The 15,263-nt window shown below is 41.3% G+C and overlaps 1 protein-coding gene across 5 annotated transcripts in view; it reads right to left on the bottom strand.

Moving 5' to 3' along the window:
- Positions 1-25: 25 nt before the first annotated feature.
- The window catches only part of LOC105429904 (uncharacterized), an 82,218-nt gene continuing 66,980 nt past the window's right edge, over positions 26-15,263 (bottom strand). For 4 of the 5 annotated variants that reach the window (XM_089072078.1, XM_089072077.1, XM_011643152.3 and 1 more), the window contains 8 exons: positions 10,865-11,178; positions 9,300-9,764; positions 7,101-7,498; positions 5,592-6,086; positions 5,139-5,487; positions 4,158-4,978; positions 3,730-3,899; positions 26-3,429 (listed from right to left, as the gene is read on the bottom strand). In XM_089072078.1, the coding sequence (XP_088928204.1) occupies positions 3,188-3,429; positions 3,730-3,899; positions 4,158-4,978; positions 5,139-5,487; positions 5,592-6,086; positions 7,101-7,498; positions 9,300-9,764; positions 10,865-11,014 (3,090 nt within the window). In that variant the 5' untranslated portion in view covers positions 11,015-11,178 and the 3' untranslated portion in view covers positions 26-3,187. The remainder of the gene's footprint in view (positions 3,430-3,729; positions 3,900-4,157; positions 4,979-5,138; positions 5,488-5,591; positions 6,087-7,100; positions 7,499-9,299; positions 9,765-10,864; positions 11,179-15,263) is intronic. The other variant, XM_011643153.3, reaches the window with a different exon arrangement.

The raw sequence follows: 15,263 nt of genomic DNA, 5'->3' as shown, positions 1-15,263 counted from the left end.
AGTAAAAGAGTAAAAGTAATCCCAATCCAACGACATAATATAATTTATTCATAATCATATAAAAAAACCATTTTATTTTTTTATAAATGGCTTGGTACACAAGAGATGTCGTTTGCAACAATAATTCCACTTTATCTCCAAGCACGTTCGGAATTGCCGATATATACCCTGCGTAAATAATCGAGTGACTAGTGTCGCTTTGCGGCAAGGGCGATGTTCGGGGAAACCGTGCGGTTTACCGATTCGCGAATCAATCCGGACAAGTGCCTCTCTCCCATCTCGCCAATGCAAACTGCATTCTTGGAATGTCAACGCGAATGTCGCACAAAAATCATCGAACTTATGACAACGACTAATCCGTCTTACGATTATAAAAAATTAAAATATTCCTCGGTTAAAAAATTATCTTATATACAGTGTCATCTTTTTTTTCTTCCTCACGTATAAAACTCTCGAACAACTCGTCCACTTAATGATACTCGACGTACCGCGCAAAGACTTCTTTTCGATTACGATCGAAGTGACTCTCGCACAGTCTGTCTCCGCAATAAGCTACAAACGGAAATCACGATCCCGTAATAAAGAAACCATAGAGACGTATATGACAATTAAATCACAAACGCGATTCGAAAGAAACAGAGAGAGGAAAAACAACTATGACTTCGTTTACTTGACGATTGCCTAATGCACTAACGCTACGCTATATTTGTCTAATGCTTTTGTTTACTATGCTTCCTAATATCTAACACAAATAAATATATCGCGTGCGTATTACAATCCGCCGTTCTCGGAGAATCTTTAACGTATAAATCACATGTAAGTAACCACTAAAAGTTTTTAATCTAACAATCGATAACGCTATCAGTCTATTCTCACAAAAATATCACTATGACCGAAAATACCGTGTCGACAATACAACCAGAGTCCCCGATACCACGAAGCGATCAAAATTCCATAAATAAAAACACAAATCTTTCGAATATCTTTGAAACAAATAAACTCTTTTCAAAATAGATCAACTGTCTTTTAAATCGCTTAAAAATCTAACTTAGAAAAGGTACAACACGGAGCTACATAAATTTTTTGCAAACGCTGGAATGAAATATTTGACTCTGGCTCATATGGAAGATTTGTAATCCGCTTGACGTAACTTGAACAATTATTCTAATAGCAAATCGAGATTCTAAAAATTCGCTTTTAACCATGATCCTCTAATATTACGAATATGCAATATCGCTGTGTGTTTTCTGATTGGTTAAAAGGCTCTAATCTACTGTTTAACTAAGCTATCGTCTTTGGTATACTAATCTGGGGGATGCTTACTTTATCCAGAAACAGAGATGATAGTTTATGGGGGAAAAAATCTCGCTTCCGAGCATACGAATAATCGCATAGAAATAGGAACATTATGAGTAATATGTGTAAGCTAGCTGATTATGGCTCCCCCATTATGTCTCACGGCGAGAAATCGACTATCAGTAGCCTTTGTTCTCTGTGTGAAAAATAAGTGGTGCTTGCGAATGAAGAATCGAACGTGATTGTGAACGACGGGAGCAAGACGTAACTTTTTCTATTGGAAGCTGAAAGCCTCGTTTTACAATTGTCTCTTGCATCACGTTCAATTCAGTTCGAAGTGAAAAGGGTGCACATGCCATAAACATTATATTTTGCGACAGATCAAATTGGAAGCTATCGAGAGCGCTGGGGAAGGAAAGTTTTGACTCGTTCCTTCATTTCATATTAAATTTTCATTATAATCTGCGTTCGATACACGTTTCATTCGCTTTTTCATATACAGCTTGTCTATGTCGGTTTAATCGACTCAACCTTTTGGGCCTCAACTTTTTATCTTTACGAAATATAAAAATTTCCAGTTATATCCATTGTAGAAGTGATTAGATACATTTTGCTTAAGGAGCTTATAGGGGATTTTATTTGTCTCGATGAGGCTCAAACAGTCAATGAAACATCCCAGCGTCACTATATTAATCAGCGTTATCCTTCCCCGACCATCTCGATCAAAACTGGGCCGTATTCATTGGGCACGTTTAATGTCTTTCTAATATCTAAATTCGATTATATATGTTTTGAATCGCCTATCTGCTAAATCCGTGATTTTCTAACTCCGTTAGATGGATATATACTAAATATCTATGCTTTTTGATACTATCATCTTACTCGTTCGCATGACTTACTTTTGACGTTTCTTCCTACGATTTTCCGCTATGTTTCCTTGTTTTCTCTAAAGCATGTCAGAGATAAATACCCGTGAATAGGCCCGTTAGATGTTAAGTAGTCTAAGCTTAATCCTAGAACGCTAATAGCGACTGTCAAGAGCCAGTACAATCTCAAACTAATGCATACTATCTTCCTCCTTTCTTGTTTCCTATTGCGAATTTTGTAATAATATACTAATGATCGATAGTATGTTTCGTATTATATATTTGAAAAAATGTTAAGTATAGTAGTGCTAATCTAGCGATGATAATATTAATTATTCTATATAATGGTAATATATTAGTTATTAATAATTTCGCGTTAGCGTTCCAGGATCAATCTAATATAACTCGAAGATCTGTAAGAACTTCTCGCCTGCCGTTATTTTGGACAGAAATTTTGGAGCGAGCACTGCAACGACAGATCGAACGATGAGAGTCTAAGAAGAGCTAGTGAAAAAGCTAATCTAAAGCGGCAAATAAAAGTCGGCCTACTTGCGCGAAATTGCAAATTAAAAAAGACAAAAGGAAAGTTTGTGAGAAATGTTCATTAGTGAACATGCGAAACGAACAATAGAGCGAAACAATGCCCAGCCAGGATACGCGACACTCAATTTCGACTTTTTCTTCTCTTTCTCTCTTCCTTTCTCTCACTCTCTCATATCACGGACAGAAAAATAGAGATTTGATGTGCGCCTACACATTCAACTGACCACGGTATCATCGAGTCCGAAAAGGATCACGTCATCGTAATTCGCGCATGGAGTAAACGCCACGTTTAATCAATACTTCTCGCGGCGCGCGACGTCTCGACCAATCGCGGATCCGCCGAGGATAGGATTCGTAACAGGACTTCGATCCTGTCCGTCCGGTGGGCCTATTCTCCTCGCGAGGAACAGAGCGATATCGTAAACACGTTGGTCGTGATCGCGCGGCACAATAGACCGGAAAGAATAGTCGACCGATTAAATTCAAGGCAGCTCGTCGGTCAATAGACTCGTCGGCTCTAGACAAGTTTGCTTCAGGGTGGCCGATTGATCCTCGAGGCTACGCTTCAGACCCTCAATCGTCTGCATCAGCATCTGCCGTCGTAATTGGGATAGCTGATGCTGGAAGTACTGCGAGTCGTGAACGTTGTTCGCGTTTGCCTCCGCGGCCAATCGCTCCTGCCGAAGTTGCGCTACCTTCTCCTTCAAAGATCTCCTTGAATCATCTACATAAAGTAATATTAACAAATGTAAATAACCCAATATGTAGAATCTATTAAAATTAGAATAAAATAATTAACGAGACTAAAACGGAATTTTTAAAAATGTTATATATATATCAATTTTAAATATTATTTTTAATTTTAAAATTATATGTAAATTTAAATAAAATATTTTACATATTTAAAATATTTTGTCTATTATTAAAATTAAAATTTGTATATATTTATATATTTTTATATATCATTGATCGATATTATAAAAAAATTCTTCGTGTGTTCATAAGAGTGATATAAAACACGTACCAGTATCGTCGGTTGCTGTATCGCCATCAGAATTTCTCAGCATAACATGTTCGCCCAAAGTCTTTTGTATTCTGCCATATGTCGCGCTTCCGGCATAGACTTTTCTTTTCACTGGTTCGCTTTGTGGGCAGTAGGAAGAACCTTCCTTGATGGGACCCATGTCGACTGATCTAAAAATATTTTTCTATTATAAATATTCAATATTTATACATTATGTCAACAATGTTGACATTATGTTATAACATATGGTATTCAATTACCATTAACATGAAACGCAAGATGCGCTTTGATCTAAGAATTTATTATATATATTGTTTCTTTTTTATAAAATATTACAACATAAATATAAATAATTTTTAATATAAAGAAATCAAACTTCCACTAAAGTACATGGAAATTGTTTAAAATTTCACCAAGTATTTATCAACCTGAAAGTCATTAATGGAGCCCTCCGTCTTACGTCGCATTTCTCCTCGGAATCCGACGAGCTGGACGTCACTCCTTCTTCCTTTGTCGATTCTCTCGTGGCACGAAATTCCTTTCTACCTGCGACGAGAGGACCCTGTGACGTTGCGTTCGTGTGCATTTTTTCCCCGAAAGAGTTATTTACGTTCACCACTTCTGGCTTCAGTCCATTGCAGCTTAAAGCGATCCGTGGCGATCTATTGCCTTCTTTGTTTTCCGAATCGCCGTTACGTGCCCGATGCATCTGGTGATGCATTAGATTCCTGCTGGGCGAGCTTTGGGGCGTCGTTCTGCGTACCATCACCGGTGAATCCGGACATTTAGATAGCTCATGCTGCCGGAAGACGGGCGGAGGCTCCTTCGGTATGAAATTAGCCGGTGAGTTTCTCTCCATAAATCGATGAATTGGTGAACATGGCTGAGGGAACTGCCGCTTGGGACTGGTATGTTCCAAATCTCGGATACTGCCGCTCTGTAATTCCGGCTGGGAATTGCGGCTCTTCGACAATGCTAGCTCGATATTCAGCTCCGTGTTCTTGATTAATTCGACGCGCTTGTTCGCCAAACCGTTATGCAGCTTGCGCGACGGCGACGGCACGCACGGCGAAGGATTCTGGTACTTTTGCATGCTCACCAAAATGTTCTCCGCCTCTAGGATAAGCTCACGATATTTGCGATCGGCCTCCTTGTCCGCCTCGATTAACGCGATCTCCGAGGCAAATGTAGTCATGTACGTGTTGCCGGTTACATGACGTCGCACTATGTTGCCGTTCACGTAACTTATCTTGAAAAGAAACAAAACAATATAGTTTAAACTCTTATTAACTAATTAGCTTGTATAATTAATTCTATAATCTGAGGATAAAAAGAATAAAAAAAAAAAAAGAATGATAAATTGATTGTTCTTCAGTTTAAAATATGAGATTATTAGATTTGGACCTCACCGAGTTTGATCGTCTCTTTACGATTTCGTTTTCCATTGCGGTAGGTCTGACGGTCGATGGGTTGTCATTGAGTCTCATCGGCGAGAGATTCTTGTTCACGTCGTGCTTCCTGCGTCGCAGACACATCGGCGTGCCGCCTACGCTTCTGCTGCCCTGATTAAATCCCGAGTTCTTCAGCAGCATTCTTTCGACCAGCACACGGTTCAGATTTGCCGTCTCATCGTCGCATCGGTCTAAAGTAGCCTTACGACGCTGCGATATCCTCTTTTTGCGCTTCTCACTCTGCTTATCATCCATCTTCCTGTGCCGCGTGCTCTGTCTCTTTGCGCTAGCCCTCGCGTTCGCGTTTCTAAGAGCGGTGTATGAAACAATGTAATTTAAAAATATTGTTTGGCAAATATAAAAAGGTACTAAAACACAAGATCTTGACGGCTCGAAGGGAAAAACCTTTACCTTTGAGAGATGATCTCGTCCTTGGTTCTGCGTTTGAGGAAGGATTCGCGGAGCCTGGTACCTCGTCGGCTTAGTTCGCTGGTAAAGGCAAAATAGGTGCAGTGGCCGGTATTAGGAAAATGGTCGGCATCACCGCAGTCCAAATCGACCAGATCTAGGAATGAACCGTTGTCGATGTAGTCAAGCTCGTCATTCTCGAACGGATCGTTCTCGTCGCCGCCGTCTTGGCCGGTGTCGATGTCCGATAGCGAATCGATATAGTCCTCACAGTCAGTCGGGTCACTATCCGACAAGATGTCTGTCTCCTTCTCATATACGTAGCTTTCGTCGAATTTGCCCATCATCTCGTTCAGCGTGATGTCATCCTCGGACGAGCGCACACTACGCGTCACTGAGGATGCCGACGAGCTGCTGCTGCTGGCTCGTCGTTGCAGAGCCAAAGAAATCTTGGGCCGTAGATCCATGCCCGATGTAATCCTCCAGTTTTGATTAATCCTGCGCGAGATAAATGATAAAACTTTAGCTGTAAATTTTAGATACGCAAATATCGATTAAAGATTGATTTAAAGTATGTCAATTAAGTCCAAGCAAAAGAAAATAAGTCGAAAAAAAAAGATGAATACAAAAATATAGAATAAACATGATATAAAAAAAAATGTATTTTAATTAATCTTTTCCTTTTCATTTTATTTTTAATTCAATTTAATCCTTAATTTAGCCTTTTCTATAAATACTTTAATCGTGTAAAGGTTTATGAAACAATTTATGAAACAACACGGCTTGTGATTGTCATCAATAAATTAAAATTTCGAGTTGCTAAAACATTGTTATAAGTGTACACTTAGCATAAAATGTATGCGCAACTTGGAAGGTAATTTATGCAATTTGCAAACTAATGATAATTGTGTTGCAAAAGAAATTACGGTCGATACGGATGACATCATGTGTAATCAACTTGTAATTGCGAATTAAAAATTAAATCTGGCGTAAAACGCAAAGGCCTGTTCTCGTAATCGTGACGGTCTAAAGCGCAATAAAGCGTGTAATTTCACGAGTCTTTTCTACTTCGCAAACTTTTCTAACTGTTGGTTTCTCCTTTAACCGCTTTTCGCTTTGATCAATTCCAGACCGAAGACTGGAAAAATCTAAGGATTTAGAGAAAAGAAAAGACAAGTTTTTTTAAAAAAAAAAAAAGGATACGTCTTACGCCAACAACTTACGTAATTAGAAGTTTCTTCTATAAGGAATTGGATTAGTTCCAAGAGCACCGACATGGCTACAGAAATACTATTAAAGTTTTACCTTAAATATTCTTTTTTCTACTTTTATCCACAGCTTCATTTTTAATTTTTGTTTATTTATTTTCAGTCAATCTTCCAATCTGATCAGACATCCAATTAATCGTCGCAACAATCATCTAATTCTATCGATACTTAATTTCAATTGAATCTTTCTCTAAAATAAATTGTAAATCGTACGTTAAAAAAATTATAAAAAAAGTATACTTACGGGCTTCGACCCGCGCTGAGGCTCTCCTGGCGATGCTCTCCTCTCCTGCCATGGGGCTCCCTGCCGTTCAGATTGACATCGCTGGCACTGCCGGAGGATTCCGTGAGCTTCAGGCCGGAGCTACTGCTGCTCTCATCCAGGGCGAGACGCGATTTCAGACCATTCGTGCTGGAACCGGAGGAGTTCGCCGACAGCCAAGGATTCGTCCGGATGCGGGAGCGTTCGCGGGGTGACTGTACCGGAGGTGAGATCAACGGGGGTGGTATTGACGACGGTACTGGTAAACTGTTCCTCGTCGAATCAGCGGAATAGGACTCCGTCCTGCGATGAGAATTCTCCTGCTGCCTTTGCTGCTGCTGGTGCTGTCTCTGACCATGATTCGTCGGCGTCTCTGCACTCTGTCGAATAAGAAATACATATAGCCACTGAGACTATTCTTATATTTCGATTTTGCCGACTAATGCAGTTGATTAAACCTTCTATTTTTATCCACGGTGACTATCGTAATGATATAAAAAAAGGCGGAAGATAATAGATTAGATTATTTAAAATTACTTTATTATTTAAAATTAACATTCCACTTAACAAAATCAAGAGAGCGAAAGTAGCGATTCTTATAAAAGAAATATCGATAGCTATTTATTTTCATTTTCATTTTCACTTAACATTAAAGGACAAAACTGCAGAACTTTCTCTGTTACGCAAACTTAATTAATTAATTAATTAATCTTTGCTGTTGTAAACATGTCTCTCGAGATTTCTTCTTTATTGCGCCGTTAAAAAACACATACAAAAATTAATTCGCCCATTCATTCATCCAGCTCTTTCAAAATCTTTTAAAACGCTTTTGTGCACGCCACATTGCTCCCGTATTTTCGTCCTTATCGTTAACCCAAATCGCAAACTCGATCGTTCCTCTCCATTGTGCCGAAACGGCGAGTGCGCGACGCGCAATCGATCACGGGCCTCGACGAGGAAGGATTCATTTTTCACTCCTGCCGCCCATTAACGCCCAATATCCTGGTGCGCGTCTCGTGACAATAATCCATCCCTCTCTCTCTCTCTCCTTCCCTCTCGACTCACGCGACTCGTCGCGCCTCGCGAATCTCGAGGTAGAGCGGAGCGTGAAGGAGCAAAATAACGTTTCCAGGTTTTTTTTTATCTTCGCGCTTCGTGCTTCAGAAAGAGCGCAACGTTAAATTGTTAAATAATAAATATTTTTCCACGCGACAAATAGCGGTACGTGCGCCGTAAAAGGAATGGGTCATCGTGCAACCACCCATCTCTCAACCCCGGAGCTTCCACGGGATTCACCGAGAGGAATTCGTGAATTCCTGGTCTCCCTTCCTCTTTCTTATTCTTTTCCTCCTACGTACCGCGACGATAAACGCTACTTCCAGAATGTATACTTCCTGCTCCGGCGAAAGAGGCCGGGTGTCGTTGAACTCGCGTCTTCAAAGACCTCGCAGCGAACAAGCGCCCCCGGGGGTGTGTTTCAGCGAAGCTGAACGGTAGGTAGGTAGGTAATCTCGCAGACTTCGAGGCGCGCATTTACTTTCGACCTATAAACTATTTGAGACGGAGGGCTGAAAGGAATGCGACGCGTTTGACGGAAGAGCCACGTCGCTCTACTCTTGTGAATACGTTATATCGAGGCATCTTGGAACTTCGCGATAGTGCACGCTTCTCGTATTCCTTGGTTGAGATCTGGAATTTTGCTTAGGAAAACCGTCGCGTAGCTATGAAAAGGGATAGTTCTCCATTTTTGTAATAATTTGATAAATCTTGTCGTTCAAAAATGTTGTATCACTATTAAATTAATGCATTTGATAATAAATGTTGAAACATAGATCATATTTGACAATCAAATGAAATAATACAAATAATTTATGTTATTAAAAAATTTTTTTAAATTTCTTTATTTTAAGAAAAATGATAAAAAATATATTATTAAAAGTAATCGATGAAACACGGCCACATTTTCTCTAATAATTGTAATAATTGTAAAAATAAAGATATAATTTTAATCAATTTCTTTTATAAAGTTTACAAGTAAATGAATATGAGAAAAAATTATTATAACTAAATTTATATGCAGCTCCTCCCATTAATGCATTCCTTTAGAAGGGAATGCACGTTTGGTAGTTTCTGGAGGCAAACCGTTGTCAATTCCGACAATTTACGAAACACTGCGCTCACCTTGTGCGGCGTACTGGTTCGTACTTCCGGTGGAGCGTTGTCTCTAGTCATGTTCGTCGTACTCGCGGATGGCTGTCCCCTGTCTTCGGCTCTTCCATTTCCTGGTACGGCGCTGCCGGCCGGGGGTAGATCCGCCGTGTCGCCTTGTGGCCTCTTTATCCTGGCCTTGTTGCCGTTATTGTTGTTGTTATTATTGCTGGCGGCAGTGGTACCGCTACCGCCACTGCTCTGGAAGTAGTGTGTGCCAGTCCTGATGTTGATGTAGTACTCGGGCGGGAAACTGGTGCCGGGAGAGGTTCCGTCGGTCGAATAGCCGGTCGAGTACGCGCTCTCCGGCGAAGAGAGGCTCACACTTCCGGCAGTACCGCCGGAAGTGCCGGACGACGTGGTCACTGTCGCGCTGTAGCTGCCCTCGTGCAATCGGATACCGTCCACGTTCTTCGTCGGAGAGTCAACCGGATGTACCTGGGGGGAGAAGATCAAGAGTTCCTCTCAATCGTACTTGCGATTTGTATCCTGAAAACTTTTTATTAACTTCCATTCGATTAGTTTTCTTTTTGATCGCTTGCTTACTTAAAATTGTTCTTTTAATGATGTGATATTAAGAAAAAAAAAAAAACCTTACAAATAAATGCAGTTTATAAAAGAGCTTAAGAAAAAAAATTAGAAGAAACTCGTTATTTAAATTCGATCTTTTCGGAAAGTATCAAAAATATTAATAATCCTTGAAAGAGAAGAACTCGCGTTTTATGATAATTTAGAGGACACGATAATGCACAGGAAGAAAAAAGAATTTATACGAAACATAAATTTATGAATTCAATACGATTTATATTAATATGCAGAGTTTTGATAAAGCGGTCGGTCCGGTGACTATGCGAAATCCGAAGATACTACGGCGATCTGCAATGGCGCGAGAGAACGAGGGCGAGTCGGCTGTCGGGGTGTGTCGGGAAAAGAATACTGAATCCTTTTTTTACCCGCCGTAACGATAAGCGTCGACGTGCCCTGGCAGCAACTCCTTCCACGGAAAACGCCGACCTAAGGGTCTGTTAGCGGAGAAACGGACGGGCGTAACGAGCAAACGCTGGCGAGCAGTAGGAAAATAGGAGAAGCACTTCGCAAACTAGTTTGCCGATAATGACGATGAATCCGACGAGCGTGCGCATCTCTTCGAGATACTTCAGAGGCCGAGCGATCGCGAGTGAAAGCAATTAATGATGAACTGGATATGAAGTCGAAACGATAAAAAAAAAAAATTCTAAACTTTACGAAACTGCGAAAGTGGGAAGTTAATTTAACTTCGATTTGCACCGAGTGTTACGAATATTACATAAATTTCCGGATTTTTTTTCTAGACGTTCTTTTTTTCGAAGAAAAAAAAAAAATTATGTATATTCTTTCGTGTTAAAAAAGCTCAGAATTAGTGATAGTAAATTTTATATAAACAAAAAAATCAATCGCCGCTGGAAATTGAAATTAACTTACTTAATAATACAGGAGGTGTAACGTCCGAGATTTGGGACGTCATCTTGTAAAGCCGCGGAGAAATGAACTCGACTTACCTGATGCAGGGCGGGCGATCTGTTGGCGCTGTGGCTCCTGGGGGAGTTGCAGTTCGAGTCGAATCCCTTGTCGCCCTTCTTCCGGTCCTTCTTCTTTTTCGATCGCACGATGTGTGCCTCCATCCACGTGCGCAATTTCGTCCCGAACATGTTGCACACGAGTATCGGCTAACGGAGCGGCGCCTCGTCGAAAATGCCCAAGTGGATAGAGGAACCCTTCCTCACGATTATCGTCCGCCGGAGACGGCTGCTATCGCGTTATTTGCGCTCACGTCCACTGCTCGGGCGCTCCATTTCACGGTGAAACTGGACCTCTGCAACGAGAAGAGAAACTTATTTCGCGAACGGCCGTCCAATCTCACGCCGAATACTCGTAACGAAGAAGCGACGCCAAGAGCAGCGCCGAGAGATTTTACCCGCGAGGAAAAATTGCGATGCTTTCGAAAATATTCTGAGAGTGTTCAAATTGCATTTCTTAAACTTGGACATAAAAACTTCAATTTATCAAGATTAAATACCGGTATAGAAAAAAAAAATTAATCTTACAGCAAAACAAATATTTTCATATATAAGCAAGAATATTATAATCCTAAAAAGTCTTGATCTGACTGAATTTATCGGTATCGATAATGCAAGTATTACTTTTGTTCAATTAAAGAAAACCAAAAATCTTCTATACGAGAATATATAGTTTAGGATTAATTTTTTTTTTCCGTGTGATTCAAGAAAACCACAAAAGAAGGAATTATAAAATTCAAAAAAATTATCAAGCATAAAATTTCGATGATCGAAAATGTCGATACACTTAGCCATTCTGTGTATGTACATATGGTCGCTATTTATTTAGTAAGGTAATTAATGACTCGCTATCTCAATTAAGCTCCGTTCGAAATATCGCGCGGAACGCGATATAATTGAGGCTGGTATAATTGGCCCGCCGATACGATTTAATCACGGTGGACGATCGCGATCACCGGTGTCGGGTATCGTCTGGTTTTCTTGGATTACCTCGTAGATCACGTCACGTCAGATGATTATCACAGCCTCGCGTTACCGGCTAGCCGGCTATTTACACACGTCTTGCTTCTCATCACTTTTACAGCTCGTTTCTCCGCCGCCCGTGGAACGCCAATGGTGACATCGTAGCCACGTACGAGAGCTTGCATTAACATATTAAGTGACCGGTCGTCGCTTTTACGCCACTTTTCACGACCCTAAAGCGTACAAGCGACAAGGCTATCAACCCGCCTTGCCGTGGACGATTTCGCGAGACAATAAATCTGTAACGAAAGATATATACGCGCGTCCTCCGTATAAATCGCCCCATCGCGAAGCGTGGATTTATGCGATCGCGAGAAAAAAATGTCTCCTGCCAAAGCTGTCGACAGGAGACACGCGAAATCCACCGTACGTGTCCTCTCCAAAATTCGAATTTTAAAGTCTTCCGTTTAAAAAAACTCGTTATTTAGATAAAATCCAAAGTTGAATTTTTAGGCCTGTAAATCTTGGAGATGGATTTCGCCGGGATAAATCTTATTCGCATTCGTCGAGTGCTTCGGATTTGAATGACGGAAACATTTGACTTTTCGGTCGTTTCTCATTGCGACTAAGGGAGGGTAAATCAGTGGACTAAACTTAATTAGGAACCGACCGTCGGGGGTCCGAGCAATTTAACGGACTGGATAATTAATGCGCCACGTGTTCGAGGAGGCTGCGTTGATTTAATACGTTTCGCGTTAAAAATAACTGTTACAAAATTTATTTCGTTATTACAACTTTGAAAAGGCGCAATAACGCGATTAAAAGGTTCCAATTAAAATTTCTTCTGTTTTAAAAGTGAGATTAAATATTACCGTCCATACAAAATGTTAGGCGTTACTTTCAAGTTTCCATAGTCACTCTCCAGGTCTTCTATATTTATAATAATCAATTATGAACAAGCTGCCGCTTTTGTTCGTCGATTTATCGAAGAGGAGATACAAAATTTGCATAAACGTAATCGAAAGCCGTAGTCTCGGGCGAAAATTTTGGAAATTCGCGGTGGAGCAATCTCTTCATGGAAATAAGCGGATGGGCGGATGTCGCTTCAACTTTCAAGGAGCATCGAAAAGATATTACGAGCCGAGCCTACCGAGTTTTAATCAGGGCTTTCTGTCGTCGTCCCGAGACTTCTCGGGGCGTAGCGAAACGGGGGGTTGAACGCGTTTTTATTTTAACAGACCGCAAACTTTGAATTATCATGCACGGCCCCGTCGGATCTAACAACCCTATTATACGTTCAGACTTGCGTTAATTAAGATCCATGTGGTTGACAGATTTTGTGAGGCGCATTAAATGCGCACCGACACACGTAATGTAATTTAGTTACAAACTTTGCTTTTGCCATTCGATTTAAAACGACTTGCGAACAATTCAACACAAACCGCGCTTCCGTGCTTTCATCGGAGTGCAATATCGCTCACTTCAATATTGTTAATATTTTAGTATCGCTTCCACGTCGCCCATTAGTCTTTCCTCGCCGCTGTCTCTTTCTCTCTTCTTTATCTCTTTCTACTTCCCTTCTGATCAATTCCACCATCCACTTTTACCGTTATCCCGCTATAAAATTTACAAGTGTCTTCCTGCTTTTGTCAAATCCTATATTTGTCCCAATCATCCGCGAAGGAAACGCGATACGAAAATACTCGCTCTTACTCTCTTCCCTCTCTCGTCGTATCGCTATCCGTACTCGTATTTTTAACGATGAGTTATTGCGTCTTCCATCTTCTAAAATCTACAAATCGACTTCGTTATTCCTTACGTATTTTTTATTCATCCCCGTTATCCGCGGGACAGATACGATTCCTCCCTCGACGGGAAACCATCTCACGTATGCCTCCCTATATATGCGCTATGTGCAAGGGTTGCACGCTATGTACGAAGCTGCAGCCGGCTTATTCGCGAGCTTCGTCGCAAATATGTATTTACCCTGGCGGAGCCAGGCTGCTTCAATGCTTTTCGATTCAAAACCGCGAGCGCTTATCAATCTTCGAGTCGGAAGGGGCTTTCCGCGAAATAAATATTTCGTCGGCCGCCCTCGCGTCATCGTCGTCGACGCGATTGAATCGTCTCGCGTTCTTCCTCCCCCTCCCTCCCGCCTCCCCCGACTACTCGCGGGTGGTTCCGCGGGGATTTCCGCTACGTGAGCGGAAACCGGAAGACGCCGACGACGCGTTCTCGAATCAAACGCGGTGAATTTCCCGCGACGACACCGTCGTGACTGGAGAACGGATGAATCGAGGAAGAATCGAGCCTCGTTCGGAGAACCACGCGATTAAAAGCCGGTGAGCATGAAAAGGGTAGGTATCCTGAAAGCGAAGACTTCTTTAGTTCCCGAGAAGAGCCTACGTGCTCTTAACTCCAGCGAAGATAAAGCAAAGAGAGGAGTCAGAAGAATTCTGTTCATCTCGAATTAAAAAAAAAAAAAATCATATTTCTAGAAATAACTAAATACTAAATAAAAAAAATCTTTTTCCTTTTTTTGCCAAATTCTCTAGCAAAGTGGCACATCAAAGATTTTAAATATTCATAGTGGATGTCAGGCAAAAGAGCCATGATCATCTCTGATTTAGAACAAACTATCGAGTAAGAAGCAATTGGTTAACGAACATCGAAATTTCAAATTTATCAAGTTTTCTTGCTCAAAGGACATTTCTTAAGTCGAGTAAAAGCGTTTCCAGGACAGTTATCGAGCGACGCGGGATATCTTTCGCTTTCCCTCGATTTGCTGCGAACCGTCGCGAGCGAGCGCTCGTCGGATCTCTTAATCGCATCTGGCATCGCGACGCTCGTTAAGACGTCGCTCGCTCGCCTTGCCGGTCGCGATGATCCGATTGCGTATGCTAACGCGCAAGTTATAACGTAGTTAGATTTGCCGTTCTCATCCTCATCCTCATCCTCGTTCTCATCGTCGTCGTCATCGTCGAGAGTCCCGGGATTTCATTTCCATAATGTTTCGGCGGAATTTAAGGACATCCAGAAGGACAACCAACCCCCGGAGCCCGGAGAGAGAATCCTCGTTAGAGAGACCGGGGACCGCGTCCCCTTATTCCACCACTCGCCTCTTTCCCCTTCTTCCCCCGTGCCGTCATATCGACTTTATGCGAACAAAGCGGTCTCGCTTTGAACCACTTGCATGTATTCATGAAGTTTGCACAGTTCGATAATTACGAAGTAGATCCAGCTCTCTCCCTCTTAATCTTTCACTTTCTCTCCTTGTCTCTTTCTCTCTTTTTCTCGCGGAATCGACAGTTCGGTCGAGGTGCTAATTATCCTCTTAATTTCTCTAGATTTGATGAGCATGATTTTTATCAATCTCTGCTGAGATTGATGATTTATGAACGTGATCGTCGAACATGTA

Source organism: Pogonomyrmex barbatus, unplaced genomic scaffold (genome assembly GCF_055798465.1).
Source record: "Pogonomyrmex barbatus isolate J1 unplaced genomic scaffold, ASM5579846v1 scaffold13, whole genome shotgun sequence".
Lineage (NCBI taxonomy): Eukaryota > Metazoa > Arthropoda > Insecta > Hymenoptera > Formicidae > Pogonomyrmex > Pogonomyrmex barbatus.
This window is presented reverse-complemented; position numbering and strand designations above follow the sequence as displayed.